General features: G+C 39.0%; 1 protein-coding gene across 4 annotated transcripts in view; it reads left to right on the plus strand.

Annotated features, from left to right (window-relative positions):
- SLC10A7 (solute carrier family 10 member 7) overlaps window positions 1-17,756 on the plus strand; it is a 153,991-nt gene extending 136,235 nt beyond the window's left edge. For all 4 annotated transcript variants that reach the window (XM_075150013.1, XM_075150014.1, XM_075150015.1 and 1 more), the window contains 2 exons: window positions 10,514-10,659; window positions 14,012-17,756. In XM_075150013.1, the coding sequence (XP_075006114.1) occupies window positions 10,514-10,659; window positions 14,012-14,056 (191 nt within the window). In that variant the 3' untranslated portion in view covers window positions 14,057-17,756. The remainder of the gene's footprint in view (window positions 1-10,513; window positions 10,660-14,011) is intronic.
- Window positions 17,757-18,297: the final 541 nt, after the last annotated feature.

Genomic DNA, 18,297 nt, shown 5'->3' on the forward strand with positions numbered 1-18,297 from the left:
TATTACCGTGTAATCGGCTTGTCTTCTTTCTTAGTAGACCCCAAAGAATGTCTGGGAAATGCTGCTATTTCCAGTACAGCTGCCATATCAGAATATTAGCAAAACCAAACATAGACTGAAGATTTCTGTAATTCGGAATAGTATGAATGTTTCCTGCTTGCACAAACAAGTCCAGCCAAGGTGAGGTGCCATTTTGCAAGTGTGAGCATTTCTATAATACTAAGGCCACCACTCACTTGAAGGGGTTATCTCCACAAGAAGTCAAACTGACAGTTTTGATTAGGCTGTGGTCGCTGGGATAGTCTGTGCCAGAGCATCTCTTTTTTATTTTCCCTTGCTACTTGTATACATGGCCGGGCAAGCACCCCCTGTTTGTCTGTTTCAGACCAGAGCATCCCTAGGGGCTATACTTTCAGGAAGGAAATGTGCTGGCAGGCCAACCTGAAAGTAGGAGACAGCATAGTCCAGTGAGTTATAGTGGCTTTTGGACACAGAGTACCTGTCTCTCCCTTGGTTTTTTAATCACAAGATTCACAATATAGCATGTCTAATCTATTGCAGTTTACACAATTTTGACCTCTCTGTGATTCCAGAAGGGGAAATACTAGAGTAAATTAGGGAATCTCCTTTCCTTTCTGACCTGAAATGTATGTTTCTTTGATTAGACTTCGAATGTGGCAAGAAATTCTGTACCAGCTCCCAGGCTTCCTTTTCATCTGTATACTCCGCCAGTAGTAGGTTTTTTATTAATATTTAGAAAGTTTGCCTCCAGCAGTACTAAAATGTGCATCAGAGGACAACAGTTGTTTACTGTGTTTGAACTGAAGAATCTCACCCAGGAGATCTCATTCACTTGAAGTTTACATCTCTCAATCTCAACTTGCAGAAAGAGATCGATGAATAACAATTGTCATTTCAGAGTTGCACCTCTCCAATTATTTATTTGGTTGTGTGTCTTCCCAGATGTACACTTAATTGGATCAGACACTAAAAACCAGATTGCAGGTTTTTAATGACAGCAAGCTCATACCTCTTTATAATAAAAAAAAAAAATAACCACACATATCCTTCTGTAAAATTATAATGACACAAGAGCCCTCACTACCCACCAAAAACAGTTAAAGTTAATTTATCTACTTTAAGAAACTACATTATATTCAGCAGACAGCTGACAGGTTACCCTTGGGAAGATCCACGTTTGGACATGACTCAAGATTTTTTTTTTTACCTCAAGCTGGCAGAGGCTACAAGTGTCACCCATACTAAAGCTGGCGAGTATTGAAGATGATGTTGAGTCTCCCCGAGAGAGTTGCATCTACATTTGCTGCTCTCAGTGCACCTTCTGGCAGCCAGTCGGGGCTGCTGACTCGAGACACTTCTAAAACGGTGGGTGCAAAGGTGTGAAAAATCAACAGCAGCAGCAAAATTTAGAAATCTCCTATTACAGGATAGTCTGGGGAATCTGGAAGAGGGATCTTCCTCTAAAAGCTGCCATGACCATTGTAAGCACATAACCCTAGTCCATAGAGTTTTAGAATAGGAAATAGTATCCCTCAGTATTTCTAGGCAGTGAGCTGTTTTCTCAAAATGCCTTCCCAAATGACTGGAGCATTAAGGCTTTTCTGGCCTCATATCTTCTTTTCTTGCCCACAGGAATCAGATGAAGAGAGAATTAAAGGAAGAATTATGCTAGTATTCCTAACAATTTTTTTTTCTTTATGAAAAGATGTGTTTTCTTGTCTTACCATTTATAAGGAATTTGTGTAGCATGTTTTCCTTTGCATCAAGGTTTCAGGAGGAAAAAAAGCTTTAAAAAAATTTAATTAAAAGATAGTATGAAACAGTTTGGACCATAATCCTTTTCTGCTTGTGTTTACAAAAATAATAAGAACAACTATAAAACATGTTTATAACGGCTCTTTTAATAATATGTGTAAATAAAATCCACATAATCAAAACTTTAATGCTGAGAAATCTTAGACTCAGCTATGTGTGGAAAGGGCAGTAATGTTCGAGGAAATAATCAAATTAATCGAATCTCAGCTTCGTGTTTTTAGAACGTTTGTCAATCTCTTTGTCCAGAATTCCTTTCATTAGTAGGTCTAACCTATTAAACCTTCAAAAAGTGTTGGCTACAAGAATTATAGAGAAGGGAAGGAAGTATTTAAATTCCCTTTGTTTAAACTTCAAAGCTTAGATATTTCTAGTGAATTACAAGGAAGAATTTACCCTGTGCCTTGAGTGTGTTAGGTGTATGAAGAGTGAACTGATATTCAAGCAATAAAAAAAGCACTGGAGTGCGAGGATCAGCTTACAATGTTGCTATGCATTGTGGTGCCAAATTAAGGATAAGTCACATTCAAAATATGACTTACGGTGGTTCAATTAGTTGTTGAATTCCTTGTTAACTAATTACTACTACCATATTGTCAGACAGGTGGAGGTTTTTTGGAGTCTAAGGCACTAGTCTTCAGTTGTTGGTGTTAAATGTTTCATTGTTAGCAGCTGGTAGGATTGCCTATGTTGTTCATTAAACATCACTTCCAATCTGAATGCACCCGTTGAAAACCCAGAAATAGACAAACTGTTCTTTTTTTTCCTTCCTCCCAGCTTTTACATTTTTATTTACTTAAAACTTTGATAGTATCAAGATGTGTTGTTTCCTAGTAATTGTACTTATATTGCACTTAAATTACTGATTTCTGTGATGAGTATAGTGAGCCAGTTACCTGAAGAACAAGAATTCGTAAAAGCATTGAAAGCATATTAGATTTTCTTCTTTTTTATTCTTCTTAGAGTTATGGCAAAAGAAATATCTTATTTTTCATTCATTTCTCTTTGTCCTTCTCCTTCTTTACTTAAATATTAGACCAGTCCAGTCTCTTACAACATAGTGTGGGTCTCAGCGAAATTCTTGCATCCTAGCATAACTGTACGGCCAATATGTGACCACATCGCTCTGATTCAGTACAGAGCCTTCCCAATAGTTCTAGTCCTCCAAAAGAGGTAAGTCATTTAATGTAATGCAAGGGCTTGTTGAATATTCTGGTAAATCATTGTTCTTTCCCAAGGAGAGGGATGAAGGTGAAAATGTTTTTGAAGATTAGGCTCCACTCAGACCTCCAAACTGAACTAGGATAGCCCTCCATTTTGCAGTTTTCCCCTGCAGCTATTCCAGACTCCCTAACGTCTCACCAGTCCCTTGTAAAACCTCCCCCTCAGATGTTTGTTTTTACCACTTTGCGAGCCTGTTTTTTGCTTTCCATTACACTTATCACTGACCTGAAATATGAAAACATACTGAAAAAATTGTCTTTTTTCCCTGAAAATATTTTAAGCACAAGTCTTCATACAGCATGTACGTGGGCAAAAAGGCAAGGGGAATGTAGTCTCAACTGCTACAAACACTGCAGATCCTTCCCAATCAGAGATCGAGTGTCATATCAGCTGGAGGCAGTTGTGGTTGTGCTGATGGATGATCTCTTTATACCTACTGGAAAAAGTCAGATTTCCATGGTAACACTAGGCTTTGTCACCAAGGTGTGATTGAACCAAAAGTGCCACAAACCATTGTACTGTTGTAAACCATTGCCTAGCCACTGCGGATGGAATCTCACCTTGACACTGTTACTTCCTTCTGGACAAGAGAGTAGCAAAGGTTGTCTATTACTTCTCTCAGGCTTGATTCCTTTGCAGAATACAAAATGACCATAAGGTCTAGGATCTCTTGGTTAGGGCTAAAAGCAAAAGAAATCTCAGAGTTACAGCTGGAGTGGGGCTGGAAAAGAACTACCAAATTTTCCTCTGAGGAATTTTTCACCTGGGGAAGAGCTTGGCTGCCTGTTTTAGGCTCAGCTTCAAGTAATCTGTTCTCCCTGCAATGTAATATGATTTCATATTACATTGGAAGGTGCTTCCTTCAGCTGAAATGGGAATACTCAGTGGCAAGTGAATATTTGTATTGTTACGGGTTGTCAGATATCATTCAGATATTTCCATACCTGAAAGAAACTGGTCCTGAGGGACGAGCATTTAACTTGAGTTCAGTGCATGCTCTGGAGAGGGCATGGATATAGGAAAAAGAATCCTTAACCAGTTAATTTGTCGAAAGCATCTTCTCCTATCGTGATCTCAGTATGTCATAACAGCGTCTGAACAAGGGCAGGGAACATCTTCTATCCCTCGCTAGCCTTCACTGAGGATAGGCATAGTATATAAACTTCTTTCTCCTCAAAACTAACCATAGCAATGTGATTTGCCTGGGAAGAAACAGCAAAACCCACCCTTGCCCACCATGCAGTCACTGGGCCACATGCAATACTATTCTGAAACTTGGCAGTAAAATTTCAGGTGATCATTTGGCACTGTCTGCAGGGATAGGCTTAGAAACCTCCTGCTCTAGCAGCTTAATAGGGGTTTAATGTAATATATGCCTCTCTTTACAGGCCTTTTCTCAGTTGAAATAAAGAAATAGCTATTTGGCCTACTAATGTTCCCTTGACATCAACCCCTGAGAGGATCCTTCAGAGAGTAGCATGGAGAGTGTCAGAGAAGCTACTGTCATACACTTGATTCTTTTTGTATATTGCACTTGAAGATTATGGCAATTGCGAATTCTGAAATGTATAGATGAGTAGAAGGAAGAACTGAAAATCAGCAGGCTAAGGCTTTTCTTCAGAGTATTTCCACTGCCTCTTTGTGAGAGTTGTTCTGATTCCTGAATGCCTGGTGGTTCCATAGCCCTAGTGATGACCTCTTTGTTTTGCACTGAACCTCTTTTCCTAAGAAGAAATGCTGCAGCGTTTTGTGATTTGGAATGTGTTTCAGTAATGTAAGCAATAAAGTTTTAGGATAAATCGTTTGTTATGAAGACATTGAAGGGGAAAAACCTATACAGTCAAGTATGTAAGTAGAGCATCTAGCAATAATTCTGCTTTGGGTGTGAGAGATAATGGCCTATGTTTCAGTGGTAATAAAAATGTTCTATTAAGTTCTCTGAACCCATTGCAATGTGATAGAAAAAGGCAAATGATGAAACAGTGCTTTGAGGGGAGCTTACACATTCAGCGAGCATAAAATAAACATATTAAAATAGAAAAAAAACCCTGATTTCCAGTACTTATTGTTTTATCACTTCCATCATGGGTATAGGATAAAAGAAAACTCTTACTTGCTTGTTAGAAGAAGAAAGCTCCTACTTGAAGTTCTTACTTGGCAGATGTCAGTTGAAAGCTCTGCTATGGAATATGCTGCAATGTCAAACTCTGTTGGGTAATTTTAGACAAATGTGTCATGTGTGACATGGAAATATGGCATGCTGTACATTAGTGATTTCCCAAGTGTTTGGATCAGGTAGTAATGTGCTGAGAAAGTGCTCTTTATCTCTCCACACTGTGTACTTGTATAGCAGTGGGGAAAGGCTTTTGGTAGAAATTACTTTAGTCAGAAAAAGAATCCATTTACAATATGTGCCTTCTAACATCTTTCAGACAATGCATTGTATTAAAGAGGCATTTTTTGATTAATGTTTTATAAACATTTTTCAGCATGACAGCTTAAAGTCCCTGTAAAATTGTAAATGCGTGCATAGTGCTCACTTCCATAAAGTCAAATGCCATCTCATAAAGTCTAGTTGGATCCTGTCAGTGACAGTGACACAGAATCAGTACCTTGGAGCATTAAAATTAATTTGCTTCATTTATATTACTGCAGTGATAGCTAGATGAAAAGAGTCCTATATGTAAATTTTCTTAAAAATACTTTCAAATCTTTTAGGATTTTTTATTATTATTATTTTACAGTTAACTAAATGTAGTGAAGTGCAGCATAATATTTTCATGGGCCTTTTAAGAAGGTGACTACGAAATGTGAAAGTAGCAAAAGGGAAAGGGGAGGACGTGGAGGTTATACTGGGTGCAAAGCTGGAGGAAGGATAAATAGCCTTCAGTTGTGCAGGCTACTAGAGAAACAGTGGCCTTTGACCAGGGCTGATAAACCACAGCCTTGGAGCCTAACTGGAATGCCCTGGAGCAACGGAGAGCAAACAGGGCTTTCCTATACCAGATTGTAAGAGCAGTCCTCTCACTCTTCCTTGCCGTTGTTGAAGGTCACAGGTAAAGGGCTTTTCTCTTGCTAGCTCTTCCTCAGGTTTGCAAAGTTCTTACATGAAATGGGCCGAGTTGAGGACACAAACAGGGAGAAAAATGAAATGCACTCTCTATGACAGGCCTAACTCACTTCTCTCCGTTGCAGTGGTGATTTTAGTGCCCACTGCACTTAGTGGAGCTTAGTGATTTTAGTGGAAGTACCCAAAATTTACACTGCTGCAAGTGAGCAGGATCAAAGGTCTTGGGGAGCACAGCCAAGCAGGCTAGAAGCATGGGAGTGGAGAAGAGGAGGAAAAAGGAGGAAGGGAGAAAATACAAACAGAAAAAGAAAAAGAGCCTCTGAATACCGGTGCCAAAGAGCAAGGAGGAAAGATGGGAACATGGGGGAGCACTGGTAGGAGAAACATAACCAAAGGAGAAGAGGGAAATTCAAGGTAAAAAGCTGGGAATACCAATGATCTTGTTTGTAAGGGATATCTGTGGGATGATCTCAGTGCTTCCTCCCTTCTGCTACAGCTCTCTGTAGTCCTGGTCAGGTGAGGTGCTGTTTTCTCACCCAGCTTGGTACCACATTTCCTCTTTCTTTGAAGGAGAACGGGATACAACCCTGACTTGCGTCTGTCACAGTGTTTGGTCAGCTCTGATCCAGGAGTTGGACACACATTCATGCAATAAGGCTATTTAAAAGGTTTTGGCAACTCAACGGCTTGTTACACTCCTGCTTTGAGCAAAGCTGCCCAAGTTGGCACCAAACCACAGAGGAGCACTTCGTCATTCAGTTCTCGTGATACGTAGTGAGTGAGGGTCTTTGGCAGAGGAGTTGAACCAAGCTGCTGGAAGCCTGTAACTTCATAAACCGCAGCAACAGGAATGGGTGTTTGTGGCATGAGCCTTCAGACCATGACAGCAGTCTTAAAACTTAACGAAAAGATTGTATATAAACTGATAATGCTAGTGTTCCTCCTCAGTGTCAATCAGGATGAAGACCCATAGAAATCAGTCCAATTACCCCGAAATGCAGATAAGCATGATTAATGGCTCTGTAAAAACAAAACGAAAAATTCTTACAGGCATTATTCCTTATATGCGTAAATGCAGCCTTAATGCTCCAGATGGCAAATAAATACCCTAGCAGTATTTGGGGGTGGGAGGAAGGAGGAGCTGCTGTGTACTTTGAGGAAACTTAAGACTAAGGTAGTGGTCTGGGTTTTAATATATGTGATTCAATCCTGTGCAAAATTTTATTTATCTTAGACTTAGTGTAGCTATCATACTCCATTAGCACTGGAAGCAATATGCTATAAAAGATGAGGAAAAGAGGAGTGGACAGCCCAAAATAAAGATAACCATATCCATTTTGCTTAGCACCTTCATTCCTTACTATCTATCTGAAAGATTTAAACTCATCTCACTCAGTTTATTAGTTTTGTTATAGCAGCACCTGTTCATGTCACTACTGTTTCAGTCAGGGTTTCTGTTATAGCTTCTCTTAGTGCTAGTTCATAATCTCACCTTGAAAATGTGTTACAGGCTAAGATACAGCATACAATATCAGCCCAGGTGTTATAACGTCACTTTTCTTCCTTTGGCTGAGATTTGGTTTTCATTTTGTTTGTGGTTTGGTTTTTTTTTTAAAGTGGGTTTTTTTATATATAGACACACACAGTTATTTAATTTTTTTTAAGAGACAGAAAAGTAACTATTAAAATATGTTTTTCCTAATTAGAAATTTGCATGAGTTTTATGTATTTGGAAAACGTTAGCAGTTATACTGATGCTTGCAGTTACTATGTATTGCTACGAAAAAGTTTAGACAACATTTTTAAAAATAAATAAAACCTATGCTGTTTTGTTTAGCTTTGCAGTAATATTACTGACACAGGCATTTGTGACTGTATCTGTCATGAAATATTTTCTGGGAGAGTTGCATACTGGCAAAGTTGGAATTATAAAAATCAGAAAGTGCATAAAAAGGCAACAGGGCTTTTTCTTTCCATTAAACAAATGCTTACCTGCAAAAAATTATTATTTCTTCTTTTCACCGGTTAGTTTTTCCTGGTAAATAACAGGAATTTTAATTGCACATTAGTGGCTTACAGGAACCTATTGTTGTGACATGTATTTAAACAAGCTGTGAATTAAGAACCTCTTTCCACTCAGTGATCTAATTACATTGTCACACTAATTATAGTATTTTGTATTTATATTTGACAACTTTAATTTTCTTTTCCTAGTTTACTGAAATAGCTTTCCTCTAGAGAATTTACCTTTTAGGCTGGAATTTCTCATCTTTTCTTTCAGTTCAGAAAACGTGCAGTAATTTAAAGCATGTCTCAGTCACTTTGGATCCATTCTGTTCGCATCTCTGCCGTTAGTTTTCTGTGTGATCTTAGGCTAGTCATTTTAGTGTTCTCTGGTTCTCTGTAGGAGTCCTGTTCAGCTTACTAAAGTGTTTTTGGATCTATGGATGAAATTGCACTACCAAAACACCAGGTGTTACGTGTCTTACAAACATAAATATAGCATGTTCATAGCTTGGGACTCTAGTTTATATTTCTGTGGTTAGAGAACAGAAGAGGACACACAAGGGTCAAGCTGAGACTTGGAAACAGGCAATAAAACCTTTAGCTGTTTCCAAAAACAGTATTATGGGCATTTGAAGTAAATTACACTCCTTAATATAATGCAAATGCCCATTTAATTTCTATCTAAATACTATCTATTCCCAAGCCCCAGAAATTAGTGTTAATAATAAGCAGGCCTATTGTGTGATAGGTCCATGATGTTGTTTTGTAGGTAATTATAGTATTGAAATTCAGCATGCAAGCCTTTATTTATTTGATTTAATCTTTCCCTGGAAATATCCACATTAGTAGAGGCTACTAGTATGGGGATGAGATTGTTAGTGGTGTAATGTAATGAAGTAATCAAAATAATTGCAAGAAACGGTGCCGTGGAAACATCATGAAGACTTCAGCAGCCTGGACATATGACAGCAATAGTGGGGCACTGGTGGAGCATAAATATTCAACAAATAAGCTGTCTCCTCACATAGGGAGGAGGCAACTTTTATTAAGGGAAACCTGTACGAGTGCTGAGAACAGGAATTTATCCAAGACATAGACAAAAGTTTATGTAAACGTAGCAACTTTGGCTGATCTGAAACATCTATTAATGGGGGAATGGAGGGCATGTGGCACAAAGCTCAGCTTTTTGTCATCACTAAGAAAGGAGATACACAGATGAGCTCTGTGAAGACTGTGTAGTCTGCTTCGCTGCAAGGTTGATACTGGCAGAAGATTCCTAGAATGACATCTAAGATGAGGGGGAAAGTAAGGTATGTTCTCAGGGGGCTCCTGAGGAATCACAGCTGCTCTTGTTGGTGACTATGCAAATGTCTGGTCAAGCAAGACAGAGATGGTTTCAAGTTCTGCCCACACCTCCGCTTTGTGGAGCATGGTAGCAAAGTTCCAAGATTTAAACAGATAATTTTGAACAATAACATGTTCAAAGTAAACATAATCGGTTTCATTACTGCAAAAGTAAATCAAATTTAATTTTACATATCACATCATCAAGTGGGAAGATTATGCATGGAGATATCTAATAGAATTAGGACTGTTGAGTGCAAATTCAAGCTCTTAGGAAAAATGGCCCATGTCTAGCTCTTAACGCTCACTTCTTCCAGCATCTAGCAATTTCTGTACTCCAGCTGCTCCCTAACTCTTCATAGGCATGACCACTTCATACTGCTCACTCAGTTCACTAAACCTTTTCTCTCTCATGCTGTATCTCTTCTGAAACATACAGGTAGAGCAGAGAGTTTTGTTCTCTAACACATAAGCGCTCACCTGCAGAGTACTTGGCTGTCTACCTTGACTGCATGCATCAGTTGGAGCAGGGAAGGCTGTCATTTGGGTACTCACCAACTGGCAGGGAGTATGCCAGGAAAACGCAACCCTCCTCCAGTGGTGAACAGACTGAAGAAAGGAGTTGGGCAGGTTGGATGGAGGACAATCATGAAAACACGAAACAGAGCACAGTGAGAGGAAGTAGTAAATACGCGGTACAGACCTACGCTCGGCAACCGAACAGTCATGCTATAGCAGAATGTATTTTATATCAAGTCTTTCAGCAGGAGTTTGACAGCTATTAGCACAATTAGAAAAGATCTTTTATGGCATTCCCCTACTCCTTCCTTTCTGCCACAGAACTTTCTCTGCCGTGTATTTTTTTTTGTTCATGTTCTTGCTGGTTTGTTTGGATTGGTTTTTTTATATAAAACTTCTGAGTCTTCATTTCGTTTCTTTTGATTTGTTTGTTTTTTTGGTGAAATGTCAATGCAACATAAAATGCCTTGCTCAAAGTCTGAGCTGAGAGTCTGTCTCCTCTTCTTCTGCCTGCAGGGATTCCAATGCTGAAGATAGTATTCGCGGGTTATGAGCACCTGTCCTTAATTTCCGTCCCCTTACTCATCTATCATCCTGCTCAGATTCTTCTTGGCAGTCTGTTGGTACCAACAATAAAATCTTGGATGGTTTCTAGGCAAAAGGTAAGACGTTCTGGTTTTGATTTATAATGGAAAGTGTGCTATGAGGAAAAAAATACCTAAATACGTCTTAAATTCCTCAGATTTCTTCTTGGAGATCCCATGGTAGGGATTTCTCTGTTTCTTTACTTCCTTTATGACAGTGATAGTCACAGTAGTATCAAATTAAAAATGCTGAACTTTATCCTCCTTGGCTCTGAAAAGGTTCAAATCTTGAAGTTAGACCTCTACGGTTACTTCAAATCATGAATTCGTTTAAATTATGAATTCATTCAAATTATTAATTCAGATTATGCCCAATAAGAATGGCTCCGTCTTCAGCTAATAATCACTGCTTTGGATCTCCCTTATGGAGAAGTGACAAAGATCTGTCCACTGGCATGGGAGCTGGGGAAATCAGGTAAAATGAGGGCACTTTCTGGATTGAATTGAAACAGGATGAAAACTTTTCAATTTTTTTTTTTTCCGACTTGGGTCACCCTTTACAATAGCAAGAAGTCTACAGGAGTCTGGTGCATCACATTTCATGCCAAAATTATGGCATGGGATAGCTTGTAGGATTATAGACTATAACCTTGAGGTTTTTGCATCGACATCACTGATTCAAGTTATGCTTATTTCAGTACAAATTGAAGCTATTGACATCTGACAGCCATTCTGTGATCTATACGAAATAATTGCAATGGTTTTAGCCAAGTTCTCAGAACAGTAGTAACCACCTCACAGAAAGCTAGTCCATGCAACTGATTTTAATGCTGGCTTTAATATTCTGAGATAAAAAGGATCAAGAAGCTGTGGCAACTGAGCAGTCTTTGACAGCCATTTTAGGTGAAGGTTGAGACCTGCTGTGGGAAGCCCAGCACCACCAGTACCCTGCATTCTCCACTTGTCAGTGGAGAAATTTTTTTTGATCACTTCCATGTTTCCAATTTTCAGCAAAACCCAACAGGCTGCCATTTTACTAGCTTCACTCCACTAAAATCACCTTGCTGACTTGAATGCTAAAATTCCCCAAATCAGTGATTTTTATATGGCTCCACTTTTGTTTACCTGAATTGTAAAAAGCAGGAAAACTCTCAATTTTCAGGAACTGAGTCCAGAAATCAGATCTTGTTAAGATATACTTATCTTAGCATCCGAAAATGGAAATTTGAGAATCCTATGTTATTTCTACATCAGTCTGAAAGTCATGATTTTTTTAATCAGAAATTAATCGGGAGACATTACAGGTTGTGTAAAGAAAATTCCATGCTATTCCTGCAGAAAGATAGCCTAAAGTTGACACTACTGGTGACAGAACGATCTGTGCAATGCTGGCTTCTCTTCAGCATCTAACTGCTCGCTGCTGCCAAGACAGGAGTGGGGCTGGAGCTCATCCAGACCTCCCCGATCCTCAGGGGTGGTAATGGCCTTTAGGAGCTGCTGTCAGTTGCTGCAAGTTAACACAGCCTTTAAACAGGGCATCAGAAAAGTCAACCAGTACTGGAGAGATTTACAGTTCACCAGCACTATTTTCTTATTCATTAAGCATCAAATAAACCTCCTGTGCTAATCAGACTGTGATGCTACCGTAGAACCACTTTGGGGGATTGTTGTTCTGTTGCAGCAGTTACTTTAGTTGGTCTTCTGTATTATTCACAAATGTTATTTTAATTACTCTTTGAAAAAAATCAATGAGGTTGGGTCTGGTATAGTTATTATACGTATACTAGAAGTGAATGTTGTGACTGGATAATGGTCTCCCACTTTGAAAATAAACATGTCATCATCACCCTTGATGTTTATTTTCTATAAACACCTTGGCTTCATTTTGGCATCTCTCTTGCAGGGGGAGACGGTTATCCAGTCACAGTACTCAACTGCAGTGACATTCTTACTTAATTATGATAGTACATGTGATCTGGTTGTATGAAATTGAATTTAAATATTTAGAGGTTCATCTACACTAAGGTATTTCTAGTTTGTAAATATGGCAGCAGAATCTGCCAAACTACAAAGTTAAAAAATTGTTTCCCCAAACAAAATGTGGAATGATGTCTCTCTCCAAAGTCTCTTGCTGAATAATATCGAAAAGACTAATCTCAAACGGCTAGATTTAACAATAGTTAAATGCTGGTGGTTCTGAAAGCTGGTGTTTCTGAGGGGAATATAGCCTATTTATTTTTAAAGGTTTGGGGTTTTTTAAGGGTTTACATTTGTGCTGGAGCGTTTTTCAAGCAGTGCTTACAAGCTTTAAATGTACAATATTAAAGGTTAATATCTACAATAAGAAGACCCATCAGACATCTCTCAGACTGAAAATTGCTTGTTTAGCCAACCCTCCGGAAATGATAAGTCTCTCACTCGACAGGCAAATGCCAGTCTGGCAGGGCACTTCACCCAAAAGGCTAGGGAAAACAGAGGTTCCAAATTTCAGAAATTTGCAAATTTCACAAATTTTCCTTTCACTCAGGCCGATTCGTCCTGCACAAGAAAGCACTGAGCTTTTTTGTTGCGGAGCACAACAACAGGCATCCTCCACTGTGAACCACATCGGTATTCGGGAGCAGCTGAAAACCTAACACCTTTTAAGCCTGTCACATTTGCCTCCTAAGTTAAAGAGGCTGCTTCCTGACAAACTAGAAGCACGATCACCTATCATTTGAGTTGAACTTCTGTCACACACTGAATAAATAGTTCAGCTGCCGTAGTTGGCCAGCCCTGCGGGGAACACAGAGCTGGACCCTGCGATCAAATAAAGGCATGTGGTTTCTCTCCTCCTCAGTAAGAGTAGACTAGAGCTACAAAGACGTCAGGTGTCCCCTGGCATAAGATCACCTCTGGACTGATGGACTTTGGCTTATTCTTACCTTTTCTCAGAAACGAAGGTATAAACATCAGAGGTGTGTGACATCCACCGCTGCAGCAGTGACTATACTCTGAGCAGGCTTCGAGCCATATGGAAGGAGGCCAGGGGACACAAAGGTGTTGGCAGAAATTTTCTTCACAGTCTTTCCCTAAGTGGGTCAGAAGCTCTTGTGTCTGTGCCGCAAGTGGTTTGAGTGAGGTCCAAATAGTTGCTTTCTAAAAGACATCTGAGACCCACCTCCACTTCCTTCTGCTGGCGCTGTAGCCATATTCCTTGTGGTTCCTCTGTTAAGGCTATCTGTGTATGAGGAGGTTGTGTTGGGCTATCAGGGATAAAAACATCATCACAAACCCCAGCGTCGCCTGTCAGCTGCATGCTGACTCCTCACTCAGCCTCCCAGAAGTACACGCAGCATTTTGTTCCCCCTTATAAATAAAAATCTTGTCTTGTGCTGTTGGTTGTCTTTTAAGAATATAAAGAAGTGACTGTTTTGTTTGCTATTCACAGGCACTGAAGTTAACCAGGCAGCCCAAAGCACCCGTGAAGGTATAATTATGGAGATGTCCTGTGTCACAGTGAATGTATATATGTACTATACTGTACACACAGACAATTGAGACAACTGGGTATTTGTGAATGTTGCTTCAGTGCATATTTTATTTTTATATATATATATATATATATATTAAAAAGATACCTGTTAAGTGCCTTACAGATGCATTTTTGGCAAAAGCATTGTTTCCAGAAGCCACTTTGTTGGTTACTGCAAGAGATTGTACAGTATTTTGGAGTCCTTTAGTTTTTATTTTTCTAACCGAGTGAATGGTCACGACTAACAGCTGTTTCTTCCATTGCCTCTGCTTTGAAGACAGGGTGCACCAGCTGTAAGTCTCTGTTTTAAACTAGCCAAAATGACAGAAGCCTATCCCACTGCTGGCTTACCCTGGGGGAGAGCTTTCTGAAGGTTTTTTTTCAAGATTGACTTGAATTTCTGTATGACTCTGTTACACTCCCTAGTCATATGACTGTGACATGCCTTTTTCTTCTGAGTTTGTGTATACTCAGCATGGGGCCATCCATTGGATAGAAGCTGAGAAGCATGAATTATTTGCATTTGTTGACACAGTTGTCTAGACATTCCTTCAAAGTTAATGGTTTCTCAAGAAAATTCTTTCAATTCCATTGTATTGTGCCATTGTATATCTTAAATGCCTCATAAGCTTCTTCAAAGAAATGGTCTGGTGCTTGGGTTATGAGCAAAGTATTTGTGTTTGCAGCTAGAAGATCTTTTATAATTTACCCCGAAGAACACAAATTTTTGGTTTTCTTTTTTCTTTTCCTTCCCCTGGTGCAATGCAGTGACAGAATTTAGGATGCTAATATTGAAACAGAGCCTTTATTGTAGTAAGCCAAGCTATGTTTTCTATGTTGCTGCACTGGTAATGAATAATCTTGTGAGGACAAGAAAGTTGACAATTTTTTTTTTCCCCAATTATAAGGATCCTTATAGTAACAGAAACGCTATCTTAGCTAATCTGACAATCAGTCACGACTTTTTTAAAAATAAAATGTTACTCTTTTTAATAAACTTATATAAAAAAAGAATACAAAATACTATTTCTAAGAGGAGTGTTGAAGAGAAAGGAACACAGGCATATATTTAAACATATAGCCAGCACTGCATCTTGTCTGGGAGATTAAGATTTCAAAAGCGTACTCTAGTCCAGACTCTGAGGTGTACCCATCTGCAAAAACTGTGCTGGCAATTGTGCATTAAAACATTAAAAGGAATGAAAGAAATAGGTCAAACTGGGATCGATATAAATGCAGAAGTTTCATGTGTGTCATGCTTAACATTGCAGTTAATGGTGCAACTGAGTGCAAACACCTAGGAGCGGATCTTTAGCAGATGTAAATTATCGTAGCTCTGATAAGGCTATAGACATTTACACAAGCTAAAGATCTTTTGTATGACAATAGGCACATGAAATTCGTATCCTTTTGCCTTAGTGAAAAAAATTGTGTTTGGTTTACTGAGTCCGTTATTCCTGTGAACAACGGGAAAGTCATCTGGTGCCAATCATTGGTGCTTTACCTGATGGTCAGTCAGTGCAAGACTGCTCTGTTGCCACCTGTAAGGGAAACTACTGGGAGCTGACAGCGTCACCTTGTTCAGAATTGTCATCACCAATAAAACGACCATGTAATGAAGGTACGTGAGGTGGCAACATGCTGAATACTTTCATTCCCTGGAGGGGGATCAAGCTCTGCACACTGAGCAGGCGGGAGGGCTGAGGGACACTGTCCACCGCCTGCGTCCCCCAGGGCTGGGCTCTCTTCTCACTAGCCAATGGCGCAAAGGGCAGCGGGCAGTTTTGATCAGCGCATCCCTAGATAGCATCGTCAGATCCATCAACAGGCCAACCTGCGAGGTAATTGGAGAGAATAGCATGCATGTTCTTGGGCCAAATTCAAGGTTCCCCTTCCTTAAGCATGCTAACTGGTAACTGGCTCCATGTGGGAAAAAATTCCTTTGTCCGGGCTTAAAAACCCTGCTTGCAGCAGAGAGTCCAGACTCAGGACAGTTTCTTTTTGTTCTGTTTCCATAAACCTGAACTTCCAGAGTATATAAGAACTTAATCCCAATCCCACTGAAACTGATGACTCTTTCTGTTGGTTTTGAACGGCAAAGCAACAGACCCAGAAAAAGTGCTTGCTTTTTTTTAAATATATAGGAAGAGTTCAAGCATACAGTAACTTACTGTGGTTGTGTCAATGCGAAATAGTCAGAACACTGCAAGTACCCTTACTGAGCTACCTCTACGTACTGAATCTCTGACTTTCAGTACATTCAACAACTTGCTTAGATTCCACTGAACACATCCTTTTTTCTTTGTTAAATTTTTTCTACATTTAAGAATATTTCAAACTGCTTTAAGATGGAGTTTTGTTAGAGCCTTTACAAAGTCCTTGTTTATTGCTTGGGGCAGCCTAAATATTGTGTATGAGTGTTGGAGGTGTTGGTCTAAAGGGAATATAAAGCAAAACTGAAATACATATTTTAAATCCGTACTTATTGAAACTTAATTATACATATCAATTCTGTTATGTTTAAAGACTGTTAAGATGTTTGTTTTATGACTTGTTATTATGCCTATCTGTCTTTAATAAACAGAATGGTTTTGAATTTAATTTTGTTAATAGGAAAACAAGATAAAATTACTTATCCTCCAGGTCAACTTTTTACCTCTGTTACCTATGTTTTGTTCTTTTGTGGGTAAGCTTTTAAACTGCTCTCTTGTTCTTTAAAAAAAAAAAATCTGTGAATTGTACAGAGCTATTTTATGAACTAAACTTGGGGAAAGAAAGTCCTCAGAGTACTGCAAATTATCATAATTTGAAAATTAATTCATTGAACTCCACCAGTTTTTCAGTAGAGGGTTAGAACAGTTCTGAATCTTTTCAACTTCTTGGCTTTAAATTTAACTGAGAGATATCCGGTATTGAACATGATCAGGCAAAACTGATGGTAAACAAGAACTTTGCCCATGTTAAAACATAAGGATTTTCTTGATCATCAACACTTCTTATCTTCTGCATATCTATAATCCCATCTAATGATAGCAGAGGAAAAAAACGCCCGAACAATAAAAGAGCACTTCAGAGGTCACGGGGAATCTTAGCACTTTGTGTTGAGTTACTCAAGCATTTTATTTCCCTTTTTGTGCACTAAATTGAGAAGCTTTTGATGACCCCAGTAATAAGTCCAAGATAAATCATTTTTTATATAGCTAAAATCAAAATTGGGGTTGTGTTTTTTCTTATAGATCCTTTAGTTAGTGTGAATAGACAGAATATATGCCAGAAAAGGCAATCTCAGCAGAAGCTGCGCAGTTGTGCTTTTTCACAGAGCGAAAGGAGAGTAATCCAGCAGCTTGGTTTTACAGAAGTAGTCCCCTACGTTATTCTGGCAGCCAGGGAAAGAGGAGCTGTTAGTTTTATTTGTGTACGGTTTTCTGTGGAAATATCTTGACAGCAGGAGGTTAGAAGGCAAGATGAAATATGGTCTGTCTGCAAGCACATTTATTTATGTGCAAGTGCATACGTGCATAAGAGATGAGCAGTTATAAATGTAAAAATCACTAGAAAGGACCAAGTCCCTGGTATACTTTTTTTTGCAAGACTGCATATAAAAGAAGAGCTACTTTTTTGATGTTATTCTGACATTAAAAATGAAATTTCAGACACTGAATTGTGTTTTGTATTGAATCATAATCTCATACAGAACCTTTACAGCAGATGATCACAGCATTGTATTTGTAAACTGTAGACTATTTTGCACTCAAATAGATGTTGATGCATTTGGGAATTACAACATAGTAAAGGGCTAAATCATAGTTTCTCCATTTTGTTATAATCCAAATGCATTTATATTACTATTATTATAAAGTGCCAGAAACACATACAACCTCTTGCAAACATGTTAAATAGACAGAGACTAAATTCTGCCCTTGGTTACACTTGCACATCTCCAGTGAAAGGGCTGTTAAGCTGCAGAGTGGTCTCCCTCGGGAAGCTGTTTGAAAAGCCCTGCCATTGTTCTAACAAAGCTCGGTGATAATGTAGCACATGACGAGAGTAAATGAAGAGTGTTTTACTTTAGATTTGATGGCCTGCCCTTTCCAGCATCTAACAAACCCAATCTCTCTTGTCCCTATTTCCACGGGAAGCCCCAATCTCCCAGGCCAAAACAGCAGCATCATATCAGAATAATGTCAGAAGAGGGAGGTTGT

This window comes from Calonectris borealis, chromosome 4 (assembly GCF_964195595.1).
Source record: "Calonectris borealis chromosome 4, bCalBor7.hap1.2, whole genome shotgun sequence".
NCBI lineage: Eukaryota > Metazoa > Chordata > Aves > Procellariiformes > Procellariidae > Calonectris > Calonectris borealis.